At 43.1% G+C, this 24,217-nt stretch overlaps 1 protein-coding gene and 1 long non-coding RNA gene across 4 annotated transcripts in view; one reads left to right on the top strand and one right to left on the bottom strand.

Moving 5' to 3' along the window:
- Nucleotides 1-207: 207 nt before the first annotated feature.
- FNIP1 (folliculin interacting protein 1) overlaps nt 208-24,217 on the bottom strand; it is a 65,216-nt gene continuing 41,206 nt past the window's right edge. For 2 of the 3 annotated variants that reach the window (XM_015641737.1, XM_015641738.3), the window contains exons 6-18: nt 24,099-24,190; nt 21,524-21,607; nt 20,367-20,438; nt 19,409-19,544; nt 18,675-18,876; nt 18,209-18,294; nt 11,912-12,058; nt 9,805-9,974; nt 7,064-8,486; nt 6,542-6,710; nt 4,673-4,870; nt 4,219-4,334; nt 208-3,422 (exon numbers count right to left, since the gene is read on the bottom strand). In XM_015641737.1, the coding sequence (XP_015497223.1) occupies nt 3,344-3,422; nt 4,219-4,334; nt 4,673-4,870; nt 6,542-6,710; nt 7,064-8,486; nt 9,805-9,974; nt 11,912-12,058; nt 18,209-18,294; nt 18,675-18,876; nt 19,409-19,544; nt 20,367-20,438; nt 21,524-21,607; nt 24,099-24,190 (2,974 nt within the window). In that variant the 3' untranslated portion in view covers nt 208-3,343. The remainder of the gene's footprint in view (nt 3,423-4,218; nt 4,335-4,672; nt 4,871-6,541; nt 6,711-7,063; nt 8,487-9,804; nt 9,975-11,911; nt 12,059-18,208; nt 18,295-18,674; nt 18,877-19,408; nt 19,545-20,366; nt 20,439-21,523; nt 21,608-24,098; nt 24,191-24,217) is intronic. The other variant, XM_015641739.1, reaches the window with a different exon arrangement.
- LOC107210673 lies at nt 9,470-10,241 on the top strand. The gene is made up of 2 exons (XR_004499306.1): nt 9,470-9,548; nt 10,013-10,241. It is a non-coding gene; the product is annotated as an uncharacterized LOC107210673 (long non-coding RNA).

A 24,217-nucleotide genomic window follows, 5' to 3' on the forward strand; every position in this document is an offset into this window, starting at 1 on the left:
GAGGCCAACAACATTCACAACTGAAGGGACAAGTTCAATCACAAATTCCTATTTGAAACAATTAATTCCTTACAAGACCCCAAATTAAATGGCTGCAGCACTGCCAAGTGCCAGAATCAATGCCCCAAAATGGGGAACTGACAGGAGACAGGTGTCAAATGTGACTCATAGCACATGTCAGAAAAGGGACACAAAAGGTACCAGAACTAAACTGACGTACTGTATTTATTGCACAAATTTCCCCTAAAATTGGGAATGGTTATTATAATACAAGTGCACATCTTGGGAAATATATACAAAAACAGAAGAGATAACAAGTATGTACATTTTACCCAGCATTTTACAAGTACCACTATCTAAATAATTTAGAGAAAGCATAAAGTTGTCATAAAACATCTCTAAGAACTAATAAGGAAAACATATGCGAGGTGTAAAATCTTTTCTTTTAAACATTTTTTTTTGTTCTTAGCAGCCCAGTGTTTGCCAATTGCAACAAAATCAAATTTGCTAATTTGTGTTCCTAGTACACTTAGGTTTCAGCCAGAAAATTAAGACATATTAATAATGGAGATTGGGAATAGTGGAAAAAGGAAATCAAACATTAGTTTTCTATTCACATAAAAGAATCATGATATATTTAAAAAGTCAATGCGATATCCTGTAAAAATCCCTTTTTTTGTATTATTTACCAAACAGACATATGTACCACATTGTTCATGTACCCAAGAAGTTAACTCACAGGAAAACTTCCCATCATACAAGGGTTTTGGTTGTGTTCTGCCCACAATACTGCTGAGAGGTGGAGAGGGTGCTGCCATGCCAGGGGGGACTGGCACTGTGGGAGGATGATGAGGAAGCTGCATCTGTGGCTGCTCCGTCTGGGACTGACTGAACACATCATTAACACCATTATTGGGTGGTGTTGGGCAGAGGGCAGCAGAAAGTGCCACCTCCTTCTCCTCTCATGTTAATACTCACTGCAGGCCTTTCTGGAGAGTCAAACACATTTCAAAGTGACCCCAACAACGTGCACAGTAATGGCTCAAATGAGGACCAGTATTCTCCTGTAAGGATCATTATGAGCACAGTCCTGGAGGATGCCAGGGTGAGGGTACAGCTGCCCAGCTCTCTGGGCATGTGCTGTGGATTAACTCACCCAGGAAACCTCCCAAGGCACAGGCAGGAACCCTCCTCTGCCAGCCTCAGCAGCACAGACACTGCCAGGTCACCACTGCCAGTCATGCACAACATGGTATCCTAACTATTGCCTGTACCACATATCCTAGCAAAGAGTTAACCATCCATGTTCTGAGTGCAATCCTATATTTCATTAGAAATGTGTTTACACAACTGGGCCCCTGTTTTGTGCTCATTCCAAAAGTCAGATGTAATATAACTGTGTGGCAAAGAAAAGGACGTTTGAAAAATGGGAGAAACAAATCCTTGGATCACATATTAAACATGAGGCTTTCCCCTGCAGCAGTCAGTATTGGATTTTATATAGAAAAGAGTTTCCAATGACACTGCCTCTATTAATGTTGGGGTCACTTCCTGATGTGGAATCAGTCCTACATGGAAGGGAGGGGTGGGCTTGCTATGTAGATCTCCCTGGAACAAAGTTTTAGGTGACAGATTTTAAGTAGTACTGAAAAATACTCCACGTGAATGGTGGCCCCAGAGAAGGAAGGGAGGAGAGTTCTGTCACTGACAGAGGTGGGGCAGGGGTCTCTCTTATTGTTTTCAAGTTTATCAAATGGTTAAAATAGATTTGTACTTGAAGTAACTCTGCAAACAACAATAGCAGGCGTGTTGTACTATTGAAAAGATGATTACAGAATGATGAATTTATAGAAATTTTATAGAGTTCAGCGACCAAGTGAACGTGTCTCCTACTTGTGTGGATAATCCATGAATTTCAATGTACTAAACCTAACAGATGAAAACAGAAGCTAAAAATCAGCAACATTAATTGGCTGCTATGACAAATATGCAAAGCAAAGCCTAGAATGAAGTGTGCAGTTAAACTGAGGTAGTAGAGCCTTCAAAAACATAATCCACCTCCCATTGTCTATTTACATTACTTACACCAGGTTGGGTCCATCAGCTACTCATACAGCTATTGTATATACAATGACAAACCAGTGATGGCTGAGTAAAAGAGAAATGCTGAGAATAAAATAAACAACATTTCCTGCTGGTAATTACACAAGTGAGTAGAAAAGGGATTAGAGTCATCTGCAGCAAGGGTATATCTGTCAAAAAATAATTTGGATATTACTACATTATCGTGTAATCAATGTTCATTTTTTTTTTTTTTTTGTAGAACGGTTTTAAAAAATGTATCAATTAGTTTCCTGAGCAATTAAGGGCAATAGTCTACTTGTTTTGTCTCCAATGCTTTGGTACAATTATTTCTAGCTCATTATTTCAATAGCTGACTGACTGCTGTAAAAAGAATATGATGGTCCAAGATTATATAGATCATAAAAAAGTTAGAGGTAATTGTCATGTCATTCTGGGGAACCTATGGGGAAATTTCAGCCAACATTCTCTTTAGATTATTTTTGTTTTTAACATTTTGATTAAGTTGAGGAAGAAAAGCATTGTTTAATATAAAGCAACATTTAAACATTATAAACATTTAATACTGGTAACAGCATCCAGCCAAGAATCTCCATCGCTAGTTTGTCTGTTGGCCACTTCCTCCATTCCTCCTGTCACCCTCTGTCCCCCACTATTTTGTCTTCCCAGGAGAAGGATCATAAATAAATTCTGTAGTCATTAATAAGCTTCTTACAAAAAAAAGCCAGGCCCCGCTCCATTCTTCCTCTGGGAAGTATCCAGAATTGTACTATGATGTGAAAAAGTAGAAGTTGTTTACAAATCATTGCAGCTTGAGAATTACAGACCCTAACATGATCCTCATCAGTTGAAGCCTGGCTGAAGGCAGCTGCTCTCTTGTTCAGTTTTAAGGGGTGATGGCATCGTGTATTTCTCAGAGTAGTTCTTCCTCCATTTCCCAGTATAAATCACAGTCAGCCATCGTGGCAGAAACTGCTAAAAAATGCATCTCATCTCTTCAGCTTTGCTAAAATCTCCACTTTTCTGTGGTGGAAATCTTGGGCTTACTCAGTTTTCCTTTTTCCTTCCTTTATTCTTTTTTACAAATGACCAAGTGGGAGAGGAGAAGTCTCCAACTGTTTGCACACTGTGCAGTCATATATGGAGGTGCTGCAGCTCAACAAGCAGTTTTACTTGCTGCAAAGAGAAAGGAGCCAGAACAAGTTGTTTTCCACTTTGTTTCCAGAGAAGCAAAAAGTCAAAGTCTGTGGCCTCTGGCATTTTAAAGTAGGATCTGGGCAACGTATGGAGAGTGAGTGCTTGCTACAGCTGCCAGCAAGGGGAGGTCGCTGGATTCAATCCTGAAAGGAAGCAGAAGAGCCACGTTCAATCCAGCCTGAAACATCACTGGGCTGAACACGTGTCAGAGCCCACACTGCCTGCTTGAACCCCAGCACTTGTACTTGGGTCATGGGCTGCACACTGCAGCTGCCAGGTCGTTCCTCCCACCCCTCCAGATGTGCCTGCTCCCACAGTGTCAGCACTGCCTGAGCTCTCACTTGTCTTGTGGGTTTTTAACTTGGTGAGGAAGCAGATGGGGAAAGCAAAATTCCTGCCTAACCTCAGAGGAAAGGGAATAATAGCTGGAAGACACAGCATGGGAGCAGAGGACCAGCTAAAGCTGCCATGTCCAAAACATGCTCTGTGTGCCTTCCTGCTCACTCTGTACTCCTCTGCAGGAAAACATACTCAGAGCCTTCCTATAAACACCCCTTAAATAGCTCTTCTATCCATACCCCACACCCACAGAATGGTATTATGTGCCTTACAGGAGACAGAGAGTGTTTCCTGCCATGTAGGGAAAGTCAGTCTGCAGGAATCAGGTGCCCCATGTTGTTCAGTGACAACTGACCAACTAAGAAGGGAGTTTGACAAGCTCCAGAGTGCTGAGCCCATCTTCCTGTCTGCAGGGTAGAGAGAAAGGCTGGGGGATCCTTGTGACTGAGCAATGGCTAAGGAGAAGCCTGAGGCCATGGGTAACTTAGGAGTTCTGGTCCCATTTAATAATCCATTTTGCTCTGCTTAGGAACAATCCCAGGTAGAGCTTGGCACCAGGACACCCAAGGTAGCACTGCTGGGAGAAGTTTGTGACCATACCCCAGCACCACGCCCAGCTCCTTGACATGGACTCTCATCTGGCCCTTGAGATACTCAGACAGCATCTTGCTTTTGAAGTAGAGCTCCTGCAGCCGATCTTCCAGGTGCATCACACACTAAAAAGCAAAGGCAGTTGTGTCAGGGAGAAGACAGAACCAAACCAGAAAGCACAGATCCCATACCCCTGTTGACTGTTCCGTGGTCATGTCTAGGTGAGATATTCAGTGGCAGGACTTTCATTTTTTGAGCAGAAGCTTTTATTACATGCTAAATCAAAATTAATGAGGCAGCTGTTTTGATTAGTGACGTTTCAATAGGCATCACAAACAGCTGTACCAGAAGTTGCACTGGCTATGAATAAAAAAACCACTATGCAGAGCCTTACATATCTTTAACCTGTGAAGTTAAAGGCTACTTCAAAACCATCACCCTCGTGATTTCCATTTAGACTTACAAAGTTTGGAGATAAATTATGCTTGTAAAGCTGAAGAGTGGAATGAAGCAGGTTGGAGACGAGACTGGAGACTAACACTTCTTTTCCTAGTTTATTCTCAGTCATTCGCCTCTGGCTACTGGCCACTTGCACCGTCCATTTGTCCGTGTCTGCAATAATGCAGACAGCTTCTGCAATGGGCTCATCCAGAACAGGGTGCTAGGAACAAAAAATGAAGAGCAGAACCCTAAGAATGACAAATGACAGCAGTCTTTTCACAAAGCTTTGCCATCCTGGATAGTAGGACACCATTGCTGGATAGCAGGATAGCATCCCAGACACTGCTTCTCCTAAAACACATCTGCCCACATTGCACTGCATCCATTAAATGAGGGGTTTTGTGAGCAAGGCACAGTCTTAGAAGGATGATGGCTATTTTATCTTTCCTTACAGGCTTTAAAGCATGTCACTTGCTGACAGTTGCATCTTTTGATATTTGATATAAAGAGTTCTGACATATCTAAAGTGTATTTTAAACTCCTAAAACTGAAAGCACCAAACATCCAACTTGCTGTTTAGTGTGGCTTTGTTAATGAGGTCAGGATATTCCCAGCTGTCACTGGTTTTCCTTCACGGGAAGCCAGCAGAGGGAGTTAGGAACCAAACCTGTGCCTTGCCATTCCCCCCTGCTGGTGCTCCACCTCTCTAAAGCCATGAAAATGGGTTCAAAAAAGGGAGTATTTGGACATTCACTGTCCTTCCCTAAAAAATTTTCTGGGCTGAACTGTTAGCAATTATCTGCTTCCAAAGAGTCAGCAAGAACTTCACACAGGCAGACTAGCATAAAAATCTCTCTCAGGCTGTATTTCAGACACATCTGTGCCACAGCAGCAGGTGCTTCATACTGCTGCCTCTCTCACCTGAAGTTCAATTACACTTCCCAATGGAACAACCACTCAGGGAGCAAGACTCATCTCCTGTGGGGCTGGGCACAGGGGAGGGGCACAGGCATGCAGAGAACAGATGCAGGTCTAATGAACATTGCTAAAGTGAGAAGTAGGGGAAGGGGACTTTTTGGAAGATCTCAGAAAAGTGGCTGTTCACCAGTCTGTTTTTCCTTCTTCTCTGAGAAATAAACTAGACAGGAGCAGATGTCACACTTTCAGTGACAGCCTGTTTTCTTTCCTGGTAAAAGGGGGAGGAAACACCACACTTCATAGTCATGCCCCAGTTCATCTGGGGAAAAACTGTTGTGGAGAAGAGGTGGTCTCCAAGACATCAGAAACACAAGTTCCCTTCAGACCATTATCTTTACATTGGTTTCTCCTTTTCCAATGAAGACAGTGCTATTGGACATAGGGAGTACCATCCTAAAGAAGGAGCAATGTCTCCAAAATACTGAGCATTCGTGATGGAGAAGACATTCTGCTGCACCAGCAGCAGCACATTGGTCAGATGTGCAGGGATAGAGGAGGGAGCAATGGGAGCTTCTGCACCACTGCAGAAGGAATCTGTGCCCAGGAAGAGAGGCACAACCTCAGCACATGGGCCTGTTTAACATCATTCCATGCTTTGGGGACACAACCATCAGCTGCCAAGGCTAGAGGAGACAATGATACAGCTTAGCACTGAGATCCATCTTCCCAGGGCACAAGCCTCCCAGCTGGCTTCAGTGGGAGTCTCATCTTTTGTGCTCCAGATTCACAGTGAAATAGCCATGTTTTTCTCATACATTAATTGAGAGAGGAGAAAATATTGGTGACCTGGGACTGGAGAAATCTGACAGGAGCTGTGACAGGAAATATTTCCACTTCCAGCAGGTTTGTACATTCACAAACATTTATCTTTCCCTACTGTGAGAAATACATTTACCAAATATAGCTTAATTACCTGCACAGCATGAGATAAATCTGACACCAAACAGTGCCTCAGCTTTTCATCACTTCCTATTCCTTGCAAAACAAAGTCAGGGACGTAAGATGAACAGTAGCCTCCTAGTAAGGATCTTCCAAAATTAGCAATACTGGGCTGGACAGAGTTGACTTCAACTAATTTTGACCTGCAAGAAAGCCATATCAAAAAGATGTACAACAGCAAACAGCAAATTCAGATTACAGAGGCTGCCTACTTTTTTCATATGTCTTCTAACTTGAAGTCAAGCACTTCTAAAAAAGTTTACAGTCAGCTTTTGCAGTCAGCTTATCATGGAAGCAGAGAATACAAGCCAAGATCACAATACACCATTAGTATTTTTTTCCAGACCACAGATCTCTCAATATCCTTTTACAACCAGCAAGCTCAGGAGACACTTTTCCAACCCCTGATGCCAAGTTAGGCTACAGTCCTCCAAATATGTGACATGAGAAGAGGTTCCATCTCTTTTAGGCTCTGTTAGTGCTGAACAGTACTTACCCAGGGAAGGGAATCTCATATTCCTCTGCCCAATCTTCTTGCTCTCCTCCGTAATAGTTACTGCCCAGTCTAGTTAGATCATGGCCTGTATCCTCACTTTCACTGTCACCCAGGGCACTATCTGAACTCTCATTTCTTGGAATGTCCCAGTCAATTCCCGGGGCAACTTTTTTCTCTATGTTTTCTCTGTCCCCATGGGGGATGCGAACAGAGATTTTCTCTCTTTGGTCCTGCTCATTAAAGCAGTTTTTGTAGGTGTCTTGTTGAACACAGTCCATAAATTTACAAAATTCACTAGGTGGTTTGCAAGCCTTTGTACACAGCTTTTTAGAAAATTCTAAACTACTGTTGTGAGCAAGAAGGTTTGTAGCTGCTTGCCCTGGAATATCATCAGTAGTCCGGGTTTCAACTGCACTGTCATCAGTGAAATATTCATCAAACAGACTCATGCTCTCAGCACTGTACGGGTTTGGGTTCCAGCTCTGATGCTCACTAGCAACTTGAGGAAAGGGTTCAGCTGTCCCACAGTCTCTATTTTGGTCCTCAACAGTTTGTTTAGCTTCACAGTTCTGATCAGCAGACACTCCTGCCTCTGCTGCTGGCGGGCTGTGATGCCTGGCAATTTGTTCCACTACTGCCTGACTTCTCAGTTCAATGTCTGAGTCAGGTGACATGGAATCTCCGATGAGGAAAGTCACCTTTGTCTGAGCCTCGGCAGCGTTGCATGGAAACGTGTCCATGAAGAGCTTATCGGGTGGCTTCTTCTCCACAGCAACCCCAGGTGTCCTTGTCCCACCTCCTGCCTGGCTGCCTGGCTCCAGCACATCCTCACTCCTCCACGTGCCTGCCGCTGGCTCCAAACAAGATTCCGTCCCCACGCATTCCTCAGGCGAAGCTGAGCCTGTACACACCACAGTCTCTAGTTTGGTATCCAGGCAGGGCCTTGGTTGTGTCACATCCACAGCGTCTTCCTGGCCTTCAGGAATGATGGTTCTGTTCTCATCTGAAGAAGAATCTAGCTCTACCTTAGGAGTGCTTTGCATGTCTTCTCTCTCTTGCTGTGCAACACCTTCTATGTTCTGTGCGAGGGAAACAGGACATTTGCAATATTTACAGCTGCAGTTGGGAACTCTCATCTCTTCTGACTCCGTGGGTAGCAAGTTGCCCCTGTTTTTGTGCATTGTGACAAGCACATACTCAGACTCTTCCACTTCTCCTTTCTCCAGTGTGGTAGTGATAACAGTGCCAGGCATGACGATGGCCTCATCTTCCCCGTTTTCCAGAAGATGTGTCTCTTGAAGTTCAGAGCATCTGATGAAGTAAGTGAGGAAATAAAGCAATCTCTGGACCAGGTCATGTCTTTTGCCAACCACGACCGTTTTTGCTAATCTCACAGGTGATCCAATGGCCCCATAGAGGTCACCTAGGACAGGAAATTAAACACACAGTTATTTGGCATCTTTGCAATAAGCTGTTCTTCTAAAATTCTTCCATCTGTTGGGCCAGTTTTCAAAGACCAGGTCTAAAAGAGAGAAATACTAAAGCAATAATTACAACAGCTATGCTGTATTTTGTTTTCAATAAGAGAATCCCAAAGATGCTGTTGGTATCATCTGTTAGGTGAGCCACTGGTCAGGGGGAGATCTGATCTCACACATCAGGGAGCATTCACACCACCTCACTCCAGCTTTGGAGGCTCATCTCCTGGGATCCTTACAGCCATGGGAGAGAGGAGGCATCTGTGCTGAATTACCCTGGAGAGTCTGGAAACTGGACTGGACTTTTACCCACCAGAGAAAGCTGTAAAAGAAACAAACCTATGCCAGGAATGAGGACAAAATGTGACTATGTCAAATGTATGGCTGAAGCCAAGCTCCTTCTCTTCCCCTCCTTGAGTTCCACTATGGGTTGGATGGGGTGCTCTGGCTGTACTTGAGTCACCTGGGGAAGTGCCTGTGTGTTCTGGAGGTATTAGGGCACTGCATGACTGCAGGGGTGAGGGGACAAGGAGTCCTCTCAAAGGCCAGCCTAACCACAGTGGGTCTCTCAAGTCACATGAGGCCTGAAATCAGATTTTCTTGCCAATCAAATTTTCTAGGCCATTCCTACCTGTACAATAATAGGACAACCTCACAAAATATTCTTTCCCTTCCCTAATCAAATTCCATGAGACTATGTGTGCAGAGCAGGACAATCTGACCTCACCTGCTCTTCTCTACTGGGCAATTATCACAGTATGACTAGTTACACCAGTGACTGGGCTCTGAGACCTTCTCTCGGGGTTGCCAAGCTATGACTTCATGTTCTGCATCACTCTGTTGTATTAGAAGCATATTCACTTTTGATCAAAAGATGAATTTTCTTGATTTTCTCATTCCAGAATGAGGTTTAGTGATAGTGGCATCCCACAATATAAAAGCAGATTTTCCTTGTAGGAGGAGGAAGACCAGAGGAGGCCTGGAATCCTCTACCAGCACCAGAGCAGGTGACCTTAAGGGACCCAACACAGATGACTGAAGAGGGCTTTACTTTTTGGCTAACATTTTATAATGGATAATGTCTTAAAAACTTGAGAGCATAAAAAAATACAGTGACCATCTCTAAGCTTGAAACACACTTTTGTCTCATTTTCTATTAAAAAATAAATAACCTGGGAGAGGAGTAACAAGCACCATAAAACCCACCTCATGTGTTCCCATTTATGTAAAGCTGCTGGGGGTTTAGAGGGATTTGCCACGTACCGAGCTGAGCCCACAGTGGGTTGTAGGGATGAGTTTTGGCCAGCATGTCCACACTCTGGGAAGAATGCTTCTCCAGGAAGATTCTTATGGGTGGTTGGCCATTGGGCATGACAGTGGGGACCCAGGCCAGGTGGTTAGTCAGCACTGCAGTCAGCAAAGCTGGTAAAAACCTGAAAGCAAAATGTTCAACATGGCTTTTTTTTTCCAGATACCACTCAAGATGTTAAACTGACAGCAGCTCTAGTCTATATGGATCAAGGATTAAAGAAAAAGCCTGACAAAATCAGCAGAGATCATCCCTTCAGTCTTGGTTCCTTTGGGAGAGAAAGGGTGGTTGGACCCTCCCTCCAACCCTAGCAAAGAACTTTTAAATATGTGTTCTTTTATAGAACATGTATGTAAAGTAAAATTAAATATTTTAACTTCGTGGCATCTCACTGTTTGGCAATAATTATGAGACTTCCTATTTTTCAAGTTTTATGTCGTAAAACATTTCAAAACCAATTTATTTCATTCACTATAAGAAAGCAGTGACACTGTGTATGTGGCTCCTGTACTCCAAGGAGATCCCAAACCCTTAAGACTTGTGCCTATGGATGAGAGGGAAGACTACTGTTACCAAACCTGTAAAATAGCTGGGTGCTGTGTTCTTTCACAAACTATTGTGCATTTGCAGGCCATATGGCTGCTCCTTTTTGAAAATAACCCCTCCCCAAGTTCTGTAGCTCAGACAGAGAAGTTGTGTTCTTACACTGGCAAAGCAGTTTTCACTGGCTAAGCAATTAAGGTGAAAAAACCTTCCTGAAAAACATTAACTACCTGATTTACTGCAATGATAGACATGGTTTCTGCTCTGTGGAGTTTTCCCAGTCAGTTTTCCTGGCAGGAGCATAGCCCAGGAGGCTCCACACACTAACACGTGGTGCTGGTGGCCACTGTGGCTCACGTTTGGGGATGAAGAGCCAAATGCCTCAAAATAATGTTATTTGAATAATTTACAAGCATCAGGAACCCTACAGCTTCCATGCAGCCACACTAGAGACAGCCAAAGGAGGAGAAGAGATTTAAAACTAGATTAGGAAGGATAAAGGGCATAATTTTTCTCTGGTTTCTATCACTTAAAATCTTATTATATTTAAAATAAAGAAAACAAACCCAAATAAATGACTATTTAAATGTAACCAAGATGTACAGGACTCAGAATGGATCAAAGGAGACAATCCCAGCAAAGAGCCTCCAGTGAAGCAGGAACTGACCTCAAGAAAATACATTTGCACTCATCACAACTCCCTGCAGTTTCTCCCATTGCACTGGGGCAGGAGCAGGTGGACTGCAGTGACCACTGTCACCTTCCCATCAGGGGAGAGAAGAGATGACAAAGGTAGTGGCAGAGTTGGAGGATGGGAGCAGCAGCCCCTTCCCACCCTGCAGGGAGAAGTGACCCTGACCAAACATCTGATCTGCTAGTGCAGATCTACATTTGTGCTCCTTTTAGGAACTTGAATGGAGACAAATACTTTCCTTTTCCTTTCCCCTTTGCTTTCCTCTTTCTTTTCCCCTTTCCTTTCCCCTTTGCTTTCCTCTTTTGTTTCTCCTTTCTCCTTTCTCCCTTTCCTTTCCTTTCCTTTCCTTTTTTTCAGCATCTGCTCACAGCTGGGGCCTGAGGCCAGAGAGGTGAGCGAGCACTAATGAGCACAGCAGTTCTTTAGTGGCTTTTTTAAATTATTTCAGGTTTGAGAGCAATTTGTGGTCTGAGAGTATTACAGACACAGCTCTTCCTGAAATGTCTAATCCTGTTCATCATATGATAACTGATTCTGAAAGGTAGGTTAACGCATTTTTTAAGGTATCTTCAACCCATTCCAGACATCCACACACATCACACACTTCTTATGGACATCTTCCAGATGTTCAGCCTCTATCAAGATTTACAGGATTATGGGGAAGCAGGAATTTAATGAGATAATTTCTTATTTGTTTGAAAAATAAGGTATTTATGTGCCTTTTGATCCTTTGATTACCAGGATTTTAACAAATTATTTAAAAATTGGTTTGAAATTAAAAGGCACAATCACATATGTAATATAGAAACTAAAATCCACCATACTGATTTTTAGAAGCATTTTCCATCAAGAAAGTGAACTCCTTCATGAAGCGATGGCATAGCTGGTTCTTCTCTGGTGTCCCTGACATCATGGTGAGCCAGACAGGCTCCCCAATCCGTGGCATTGTGTACAGATTGCAAATAGTTGTTCTAGAAAACAAAAACAAAGAATCCAGGAGGTTAAAGAAAAAAAAAACCAAAAAAACCCAACAACACCCCCCCCAAAAAAACAAACCAACCAAAAAGAAACCCCAAACAACAACAACAAAAAGTAGAAATCCCAACTTAAAGGAAGTTTAAGTTCTGTGCAACATTTAGATCCAGCTATCATTTCTATCAGAAACAAAATTTCTCATAGCAGCCATTATCCAAACTGTGTTGTTCATTAAATAGTATGAATTCACCCTTCAGCTCTGAGAGCTGAACCTCACAGGTTCCTCCTGCATCCCCCTGACTTCATCCCAAACACAGCAACATTCCCTGTCACAAGTCAAGAGCTGCCATGCTCTGAATGCAGAAGGAATTGATGACTTCTTCTTGCTGTTTCTTTCTGCTTGCTCTTAATTTCATTTAAAACAAACATCTGTTTATTTATGACTAGGACAAGATTATACGTATCTGACTTACAAAAATAACTTTACTTCCTCCTTGCTTTAAAACCTTAGTGTATCTCCAGGCCAAACCTACCCAAGTGTGGATGTACAGAGCAGGAAACCAATTCACATCTTTAGCCTTAAATAGAGAGTATGAGAGTCAAAGTGACCCTGTGGCTGTACCTATTACACACTCACCACATCCTTTGTAACTCTACAGAGGACAGTAAATGTATGATTAAAAATTGTCTCTGCAGTAAAATACCAGATTAAAATCCCTCAGATTACTGTTAAACTTCTCTAAAATATAAACATGGTATAGCTTAAAGTACAAAGCCAACCTTATGGGAACCTGCCTTTTTAACACAGTAAAAATGTAAGCCTGAAAAACCCAAAAGGATATAGGAAATGATTGATCAATTCAGTTTTCTCCCTACCTAATGCACTACTTTTTCTAGTAGTATTTTTGTTTTAAAAGGCAAAGATATACATTATCTCATTATCCCTGATTTACAAAGATCTTCTATGGATCTCACAATCTCAAAATTTATGGGCACTTTCAGAAGCAAAGCTGTGCACACCAGGCAGGCAAACACACTGGAGCAGCAGCTGCCAAATGTTCCATGTTTTAGTGTTTGAAGTGAAACTCCCAGGAAGTGAGAGGTGCAGGGCAGCAGCAGCACAGCACACCCCGCCCTGGTGCAGGGACTACCCGGGGAGGAGGGAGTCACCCCTCAGTTACTGGGCACAAAAGCAGTTGGGTGGTGACCCCAGAACTGCTCCCCAAAGGGCAGCAAAGGTGACTGAGGTCACCAGGGCTGCTCCAGAAAGAAGAAGGTGAGGAGCCAGTGGCATTCTCTGCCTTACTTTTCCTACCAGTTTTCATCAAATACAAAATCCATTCTCCATGCTCATGTTCACAACAGTCAAAATCAACCTTGTCTTCTTCTAAGGTTAGACTTTCAAATCCTCCACTGACAGAAGCATGAAGAGAGCACCACAAAACAGTGTGCTGGAGAGGGGGCCAGCTGAGTGAGAGTACCTCTGCACTCTCCAGCCCTCCAGATCTCGCTGTCTGCTGGATCACTTTGGAGCAGCCTCACCAGCTGCTCCATGTTACCCTCTGCTGCTGGTCCTGTCCTGGGAGGACAGCTCAGCCTGGTGACAGATCTGGGCACAAAGTCCTGCTGCCTGGACATGAGTGGGGCACATAGCCAGGGACACCAGCACTGCCTCTGGGGCACCAGAAGCTCTCCAGCAGCACAGTCTTGGGGTACTGGGATTTCATTCCTCTGCAGGGGCAAGCTGGGACTGGGGGTAGGGTATTATTAGGGAAAGCTTTCTGTTCACAGGCCATTAAATGGAGTGAATGTTAAAGATGCCCCAAAACAAAAAGAAACTTCAAGTCTAGGGATCTCAAACTCAAGGAGTTTAAAAGCTCAAAACAAGTATGAAAACTTACACCCCCCAGACACAGTTGACCTGAGAAGGTGAAGATAAACAGCCAACTTAATGTAAAATAGAGCTTATTTCTCCATCCTATGCAAACTAACCCAAGCCAAGCCCCTTGCAGCCCGGCTGTTTTGAAAAAAGAAACTACTTCTATACTAAAACCAATATATTAAAGGACTTGTTTTTGTTGAAAAGATAGCCCGAGTCTTGTGATTCGTTATTTACTATTCTGGTAACCCTGGCTGCATCTGCAGCTGATAGTGTTTCCTCCGAGCCAGATCGGATTGCCCTGGCCAGGGGCCAGCAGGCATGTGACTGCAGTGCAGGGAACCCTCCTCACCAGCCAAGGCACCAATGGCACAGCGGCCAAGGGCAAGGATTAACTGCTTCACAGCTCTTCAGCCACCCAGAGAACCACTCTCCTGCCAGATAGCAAAGGGCAAAAACGAAAATAAAACAAAAAACCAACACGAAAAAACCCTCCTCAAACACTACAGGGAAGTTAACTGGATTTTAAAAATAACAATCATTAAAAACCCATCTGGCCCCTTCTCCTCCTGGCCTGCGGCTGTGCAGGGGCCCCACTCTCCCCCCGCCACACCAACATGTGAAGGGAAGCTCAGTTAATGAGACTCTGCTCTTTTGAGGGTTCCAGTACATTTAAATTGGTTTATATTTGGAAACGCCTCTGGGAGGCTGAACTCTAGCCTGGAGCTTCCAGGCACCTTGGCCCCAGCCATGCAGCACTTAGCACAGGGGCCAGAGGAGCCCCTCAGGAAACACCTTCACATCTCACAGGGCTTGAGAGCAAAAAGGAAGCCCTGAGCAAACCCCACCCAAATTCCTCTGGGGTCTGCCTGCCCTGCGGGAACAGATGGCACCAAGGTGAGCAGCGCTGTTCCCACAGATAGCACGGCAGGGCTGCTCCCTGCTTCACCCTCACACACATACCAAAACACCCTGGCCTTTGGCCTCAATTTTAGTACCAATTTTCCCTACCAATCCAAGACATCTTTCCTGGTGCTGTACAAACCAAACGAGCCAGACAGCTCCTCATGGATGAAAACATCCTGCTGCAACCCCCTCCCTCCCCAAGGAAAACACAGTGAACCTCAGCACTGTGCCCCCAGGGTTGCTCTGCTATTTAGGTGCCACAACACAATGGCAAAGAAAGACAATAATCAGTAGTTTATAAAGCTAAATTCAGATGCATTTGTTCCCTAACCTCATTCCTTCCTTCCTTCCAAAGATGATTTTTCCTTAAAAAGGACCAACAAAACAAAGGCAATCCCCACTGCAGGGAATGCAGCAGTGGGGCTCCCCACAACTCAGTGCCCATGCTGGCACCACTGAGCACAACACATCACCCAGTTCACAGCAGCATAAGCTGCTTAAAAATTACAGGCAGAAAATAGCATCAAATCTGTCTGCCAGAAAGCAGAGAGGTGTTTTCCCAGGCCCTGAGACCAGTGTTTCCTTGCCAGCCTACATTTGTGCCACACAGGTATTAGTCAGATGCATAATCTGTGTTATCAATGTGCTGCGTTGGCTTCAGGTACTGGGGGAGCCGAAATGTTCATGCAAGTACAGTAGCTTATTTCATAAGTCATGTGTCTGCACAGCTGATATCCACAGAGAGTTCTAGGCCTCAAAGTCAAGTGTTAATAGCTAAACCCACCAGTGCTTTAGAAAATTAAAAATTACTGTAAAGTGACTAATGATGCAAAAGTAGGCCTGGACCTGGGCACCAAACTGATGGGAAATTTATCAACAGCCTCCATTTGCAGAAGCAGCCTGGGCCTTCAAGAGAAGGCAGCTTTGTTTTTCCCCAGATAAGACAAAAAGAGCAAATGAAGGCTCTGTTTTGCTGCCTTCTCCCCCTTCACTACCAGCAGGTAAATTCCTGCTGACCCAGCTCCCTTTTTGCAGGCAGTGGAGTGACCTACAGCTACAACCCTTTCCCTGCAGACAGGGAATCTGGAGGGGGCATGCTACCTTCCCAGATCAGCAGGGCAGCACATCCCCCCATGCCCATTGATCTGAGGTTATTCTAATCACCAGACAAGTGCACACCAGCTATTCTTGAGCACCTATGAAAATCTGGAGGGTTTAAAGAAAAACAAACAAAAATATATTCTCCTTAAAACCAACTAGACTGCAATGAGTTAAACCAGCACCAGGATTACATTTTAGAATCACCAGCCCACTGAAGTCAACACCCTTCTTCCCTCCAGCACAATTTGCTAAGAGGACAGGAATCAACACAAGTCTCAGGTTCACCAAAGGATTCATCTCCTGACTTCCCCGTGACTTCAGTGGGAAAGCAGACACCTAAAGAGATAATAGTGTCCTAAATGGGTTTGCTGAACCTGTGCCAAAGCATCTTTGCATCCAGCCTTTGGTATTTAAATACACCTCTCTCTTCTTACCAGACATATCCCGCATTGCTTTGAAAAGCAAGGGGGTCTTGCATGTCACGGAAAAGAGGATGACACATGCTCTTGCATGTCACAGGGGCAAAATGACCCTGCCTGGACTGGGGGACACCAGCTGTTGCCCACCTCTGAATGCAATCCCTTAAAAACCCCAACAAAACTCAAAATTGCTGAAGGCTGCTGCCCCAAGAAATTAATTTCTATGAAATTAAACTGGATTTAATTTACTTCATTACACTATTAAAGAGCAATATTTATATCAACATGGAAACCTATGCATAAAACTGGTGGTTACGTGCTCCAAATGCTGTTTATGCAGTGGCCACGTCATGGGAATGACCCCAGCTCCTGGTGTGCAGTCAGTGCCAATCCACCCGTGTCCACTCCGACCATGCTTTCTGCCTCAGCCTGACCACAGCAGCCTTCCTCATGCCATCCCAGCTCAACACTGCTGAGCATCACTCCAGGAGGAAAATCCAGTACAGGGGATTTGTTTTGTGTTTCCAGGGTTTTTTTTTTCCCCTACTTTTGACTTGGGATAGGTGCCCTTCCCCAGCCCTCTGGAACTGTTTAACTTGGAAGGACAAAGGAGAACGGGCAAAGGCCGCTGAGTATATCTTCAGGGGGAATGTTTTGGGGGGAAGGTTTGGAAAACAGCTGGGGAGCTGCTGTTAACAGAGGGTGGGAAGGCATAGAAATGGCTCAGGGAGAGAGCTGAGAGGCAGAGCAGAGCTGTGGGAGTGGAGGAATCATTGTGGCTGCTCTGAGTTGCTGAACTTGTCTCAGGCCCCTGGGCAGGATCAGCGGCTCCCAGCAGTCATGAGTTCTCCCTGCTCCCTCTCTTGGCACAGCTTATCCTATCCACCTCTCACCACAGGCCCACGTGCTCCCTCTTTTTTGCCTTCTGTCCCTACAGGACATATCCTCTGCCTTTCCTTGTGACTGCCTGGAGGTGAACTTCTGAAAAAATTTAAAATACACCGTGTCTTCATCCTGCAATGCCACCTAATCCATGGCATTCAGGTGGAAGTGGAATTGTAGAAAAATAAGTGAGCCCTCAGGATCCTTCTCTGTTCAGTAAAACACATCCTGATGTCAGAAATTTCTTTTTATAACATCAGAGCATTGTCTCCAATAATGTCTCTAAAACGTAGCTCTACAGTGGTTGTAAAAGGAAGCACCCTGCCACTCCCATCTGAGAGGAGATGAATCACTCGAAACAGATGGATTTCTTCTTAACTCCCTCCCCATGACTTCAACTATGGAAACAAAATACAGGTAAATGCCAGGGATGTGCTTGTATGTGTTACTTTATATAATAACTGTTGAACAGAAAGGCTCTGCAGGTACCAATAGCCAGAGAATACAGCACTTCATTTTACTGTGGGAAAATACAGCTCTTCCTCTTCTGAGCTGATTTTCTGAAACACCTTTAGAGCACAGCTTAGAGAGGGGTGAGCTTTGCTCACACATCAGGACAATACACACTACAGGAGGATTTCCCTAACAGGGCATTGCAATAATTTTCCCCCTCCTGACAAGCCACAAAAGATCATTTAAGAGGTCACTGGGATGTTCCTCATCACCTAAAGCACAGAAAACCTTAAACATCTGTGTCCTGTTCACACGGGACTGATGTACACACACACCTGGAAAAATCCAAAAACTCAGATGCATTGGAATAGCTTGGTATCACCAGTCCTTTGCTGTATTAACTTTTGCAGAACACTTTAGACATTTTAAGTTACTTATTCTGCACTAAAACAGGCTCAAGTGCTTTGGAAGAAAGAGATATAAAAGACAGGACACATATGGCTCACCTAAACTCATTTAGGGCATCCACAATTCTGTTATATGCCAAACTCCGCTGGCTGGCATCAGCTGATCTCCGACTCATTTTCATGGCCTTGAAAACAATCATTAAACAGATAAATAACACAGAGCTACAGAAGCACAGAAAATGGAGAACCAAGTCATGTGTTTGACTTAATCTTTCATTCAGCTGATCATGCAAATAATTTTTTTAAGTGATAAAGTGACAGTCCAAGTGCCAGCTTTCCCATCTGAGGGAAGACCAGGTGAGGCACATTTGCAGCTTCTGCCTCTTTTGTGCTTTTTACCATCCAAGGCATAGAAGGGGTCAAAGTTTTAACTGCAGTGATGCAATTCCCACACCTAGCATCAAGCTGATCCCACTAACTAGCAACAGCAGTTAGAAATTAATCTGACAGGGTTGGGAGAACACACAGCAGTACAAGTGCAAGAAGCCAAAGCAAATGTGTTTACCTGTTCTATTGCACTCTTCAGTTTGTTCATGTGACTTTCAAAAAGAGGGAAGTGTGAAAAAAAGAACTCGTTAAATTTGTTGTTTTCATCTTCATCTCTTGAGAGTGAAAAAATAACCCCAATTGCTATCTTTTTCTTCCTAACAATTCCTGGGTTTGGACCAGAGCTGTCATCTGACAAGCTGAAGCTTTCATCCATGGACCTTGGAGCATGAACAAAAGGGAAAGTTAATGTAATCCACTGCTTAGAAGTTGTACCTTGGTTTCCCATGTAATTCAGTTCTTCAGCATTTAACTTCAACAAACACCTTTTGCTTGCATGTGCTATCAAATCATCATCTTTGATAACAACCTCTTTGTGATATTTTTACAAACAACTATTAATTGCTTCTGAAATCACGAAAGTCTGGAACCAGATTCAAACTGTTTGTAGGATCAAAATATGGTATTCCAGTTCTCTCCCATCCCTGCCAAGAATTTGTATTTTGAGTACGATTTTAGAGCTTCTTATCCTCAAAAATACAGCCTACAGATTTACATGTTGCTGAAGGCTTTACAGTTAGTGAAAAAACAATGAATGTCATGAGGAAAACAGACTAAAAAAGATCAGCCTGACTTACACCTCTGTAAGTATCCCACTGAAAGCATCAGCAAGAGCAGATGTACATATGCAAGAGCAGAATCAAGCTGACAACGGTGTATGGGCAGCAAGCAGCATTTCAATCCCCAGCTCACCATCGAGGGAAGACCCCATTCTCCAAGCTGGTTGTCTGGCTGCGACGCCAACGCCGCTGGTAGCTGCTGGCACAGCTCTTGTTAAATGAGGAGCCCGGAGATGGAAACGGAGTGATGAGCAGACTGCTAAGAGATGCTGCAAGGAAAAGAGGAATAAAAAATCTTTCCAGAAGAAAGAGGATTTGGAATAGAACACCAGCAACTAAATGAAGTCCCTCAAGATATACTGGTGTTGCTTCTCAAGTGCCTTCCCTTTTGCTTATCCATGTTTCTAATATAAAAGTAACCAGTTTATAATGACATTAACAAGCCATACAAGCACGACAAGGGCGGGACAGTCCTGCTGATTTACATAATAGGCAATGCACAGGATGCACCGTGTTTGGCAACCTGAGTATCAGGAAATAAATTCCTTGTGCAAAGGAGTAATGTTGATCACATCCTTTAACAGCCTTTACAATCCTAACCCAAGTGTCCAACATCCTGAATTCGGAGGGAGGAAAGGGGTGTTGTTGAGGCCAATTTGTGTTTTAACATTACCATCATAGGAACACAGAATCACAGAATGATTTGAGTTGGAAGGGATCTGAAAGCTCATCTCATTCCATCCCCTGCCATGGGCAGGGGACACCTTTCACTAGACCACATTGCTCCAAGCCCCATCCAACCTGGCCTCCTGGATTTGGAAAGGAGATGACAGCAAGTATTGCTTAGAAATGCTGCAAGCTCATTTCAATGTTTAATCTGCCTTGCTTTCTTGCAAGGTTACTGTGAGGTGCCCAGTACACACCCTCAACACCTGCATCACCTGGACCTATACAGAAAGGTGTCATTAATGTCACACAGAGCAAACCAGAACAATCCCATTTCAGCACTACTTCATGATGTGCAGAGATCATGACAAATATTACTGAATATTTTTGGAGTTTACAGGGTTAACACGTGGAACTGCCATTACCAGATCTTGCTATACCGCTGTCTCTGTCCTCATTCTGCTCCCTCCCAGGCATATCCATAGGGTTGCTATGAACTGGAAAACATGGAATACCAATTAGCAGGGAAATGTACAGTTCCTTTCTTGTTTGCAGATCTCCATGTAATTAATGAAACAAAAACATGCTCATTAATTCAGATCAACAGCACTGCACAAGGCCATCACCAAGAAAGGCTGCTTAGCTGAACAAACCAAAACACTTACCTGAGAAGCCTGGATGTGTTTTTCTCAAGTCCATACACCTATTTTAGTGCAAACTAAAACTAGGACTTTATTTCTTTCCACAGATAATTTCCAATAAAATTTTATTTAAAAATTTATTTACCAAGACGATGTTGGTCACATCTGCAGTATTCAGTGTACAGGCAAAAATCCATCAAAACTCAAAATAAACACAACTTCATTCCTATATTCCAGCTTTCTCAGGTATTATATGTGTGTATATAATGTAAAAATATATGTTTATATAATATATATTCTATATAACAATGTGCAATATATTATACATATAAAATGTATATGTGTAAATGTAAAATTTTGAAATAAAATTTTGAATTTTGAATGCTGTCCTGAAGAAATTGATACTTTTAAGTTGTGAGCAGTGCATTGGTTGTTCAACTAAGCTGTAAGCTGTCAAGATTCATAGTCTACATATAGACAAGATCAAAGGTGTGTCAGGCTCAATAGTCTTTAAATGTGATGTATTTTACAAATATGTGTGTGAAATAAAGCTACTCAGCCATGGAAATAAGACCCAGCCAATAAAAGCAGGAAATGTCCATTTTGAATTAATCTAATTTAGCTGCAATTTTTACAGTTTGGTTGAAACCAATCCAGATCAAAATAGCTTGACGTAATATTGTAAAATTTCCATAAATATTAATTCCATATTTAAATATTTAGATTTCCAAAACAAAACAACACAGACAATCCCAAAGAGGACCACTGAATGCCTGCTGTCCTCTGGGAATTTAAGGACTATATCTGGAAAGGTAAGGGAGCAAACACCACTGTCCCTTTTTTCTTTTTTTGAACATGAGATCTTATTTGCAGGGCTGAACTACAAACCCCCAGTTTGTCACCCCAGCTAGACTAGCCCCACAGCACAGCACACCGCAAACCTGCAAAGAAAGAGGCGCTCCGGATGAGGCGGAGCGGACCTTGCTCTGAGAATGCCCGCCTGGGGCTGCAAAGCTGGGAAAGACCTACATGGCAAAACGTAAAATACACATCAGAGAATGAGGTTAGTAAAGCACAACAGTCCATAGGGAGGAGGGGCCAGGGCAGGGAGAAGGTTTAAGCCAAGAAAAATGCAGAGTAATACAGGCAGGAGAACAGCTCTGAGGCTTTACCAGAATGCTGATGCAAGGATGAGTCTCACAGTTGGGCTATACAGTATTTATAGATTAAAATAATAGACCCAGCTTTCTACTGTCTCCCATACAAGGATGGGATTTCTCAAAAGGGCTTTCTTTTTTTTATTTTAAGGTTGAAAAATGATTAATGTATGCAGGCTTAAAGCCTAACTTGACCACAAACAGGAGATTCATCAGAGAGTATAATGTTTGTTTTAACATCCACACTGGTGGGGTAGCTGGGAACACTGCTTCTGAAGAGAAGGACGGGGGAGAAAGAAGGCAGGAATTCATCTTAGTAGAACCAACAGAAAATTACAGACTGAAGTAGTTCTGAAAATAGTCAGTACATAAGTTGAGTGAAATGATCACACGGAAAATAAATGTTAGCAGTCTAAGTAGTTCATTTGAACAGTAATACTGGATTATAGATATACTGGGGAAACAGTGTATTTATTGTACACAGAGCCAGGAAAAACTACGTAAGTATTTTTAAAGAGTTAATTGTCAGTCCCTCTCCTAAATTTGCAGCCAATGCTCACTCAAAGTTTTTGATTATACAAAACAAGAAGGCCACACCTCAAATCTCCCTTCCATTCTCTTAGGCCTCCAGCCATTAAAGGGAACACATGACCAGAGCTGCTTTGTTTTTTTTTTTAACCAGCACATCTAAAAAAAACACCTTGTAAATAGTTCCCAGCCAAAACACATAGACCCTCCTCCTGTCACAGGTGAGTCAGAAGCAGTCTCTGCTGCTGAGCACAGTTGTTCCAAATGCTGCAGTTACAGATTAACTCCTCTCCCTACTTTACCCAGGTTCCTTCTGTGCTCAAATGGGAACTGTAAACAAACACTGTTGAAAACTTGTGCAGCTCAATCACAAAGAAATCTTCAGCATCCTCTTCTTGCTGGCAGTGTTGTGCCTCATGCCATACACCCTTGCTCCGAGGTGCCCACACCTCCTGCTCAGTTCTTGGGGCAGTCACCAGTCAGCTCACAGCTGGACACAGGTGAACAGGTGGCACTGGCTACACCTGAATCACTCCATGCCTAAGAGCTGCATTATCCAAACTGGAACTTGCAGCTTAGATCACTCTAATAATACAGAAAACTTCTGCCAGGTATAAGCCACAGCAAACCCTAACAGTACCTGAAGGTGATCTCCTCTCTCTTAGATCAGGCACCTCATTCACTGTGAAAATTGCAATTCAAGTCAGAAAGGACTACTGAGTATTAAGAAAAATGCCATTTTTTTAACTTTCCTGACTTAGTGAACTCAGGAAGCCTTTAATAGATAATAGGTTCTTACACCCTTAATTGGTTTCCCTTACAAATGGGCTACTGTGAATTATTTTAATGAGGTATATAGCTCATGAGCTTGAGAAGCATTTAAGCCCATGCTTGGGCACAGTCTTAGCAAAGTCAGTGTGAAGGAAAGCAGTAAACAGCCCCAAGGACCAAAGTCAGAAACCCATTTAAGAACAACACAGTCATCAAATACATTCCTTTACTTCCAACCCTATAAAAGCATATTTTACATACAGCAATATCCTGGGAAGCAACTGTGAAAGTAAGCCCCTTATTCCACCTACAACAGACATTTGCTTGGAAAGTCAACAATCAAAATGAAGGGAAAGGGAGGATGTGGTGTAGAGCCATGGATCAGGCTGCTACACTGGACAACCAAGCACTGAAGTCCAGTCCTATCAACTCAACTGTTACCAAGAGGAAAAGCCAAGACCTTTGCTATCTAATGTTCATGGAGCCTCCACCCTTAGCTCTCCCAGGGAAGCTGAGAACTGAGGATGCCAGATGGTTTCTCAAGACTGCTTAGCTCCCATGGTCAGCCAGAGCAGAGAACACAAAGATATTCTGTCTAATCTGATCTGAAGCTCCAGGGCAGCTGTGCAAGGTTAACTGAGACTCATACAGGACACGTGGCTACATGTGCTCAAGTGGGCAGAGTACAGGGCAGAATGAGAATTATTAATGAAAATAAAACTGGGGAACTGAGCCAGGCAGAATCAATCCTGCCTGATCAGAGATACACTCTTCAGGAAATTCTACAGAATGTTATTTTCCAACATTTTCTGTATTTGAACTTAAGTATATATAAATATTTCTATTATGTATTTTATATGCACATATGCAGCTGTGTATACTGAATGACTGCTAATTCCCTGAACAGTCCAATCTATTCTTTTTCAAGCTCCATCAGCATTAATTTTCTGTTACATCTTTAGGTTTTTTTAAATTTGATTCTATTTAAAAGATCTGCATATTCTAGAATCTATGATTACTCAATTAAAGATATCAGCAAATAAAATCTGTTTGCAATTACCTATGTTCCCAAGAAGTCCATTCATAATTGTATTGTGGTCAGGCTTTAATGTATTGCTGTCTTGATTAATGAACTCAAGACTGTCCTGCAACCTGTAACAAACATAAAACAACACCAGT

The sequence above is a fragment of the Parus major genome, chromosome 13, assembly GCF_001522545.3.
Source record: "Parus major isolate Abel chromosome 13, Parus_major1.1, whole genome shotgun sequence".
In the NCBI taxonomy this organism is placed as follows: domain Eukaryota; kingdom Metazoa; phylum Chordata; class Aves; order Passeriformes; family Paridae; genus Parus; species Parus major.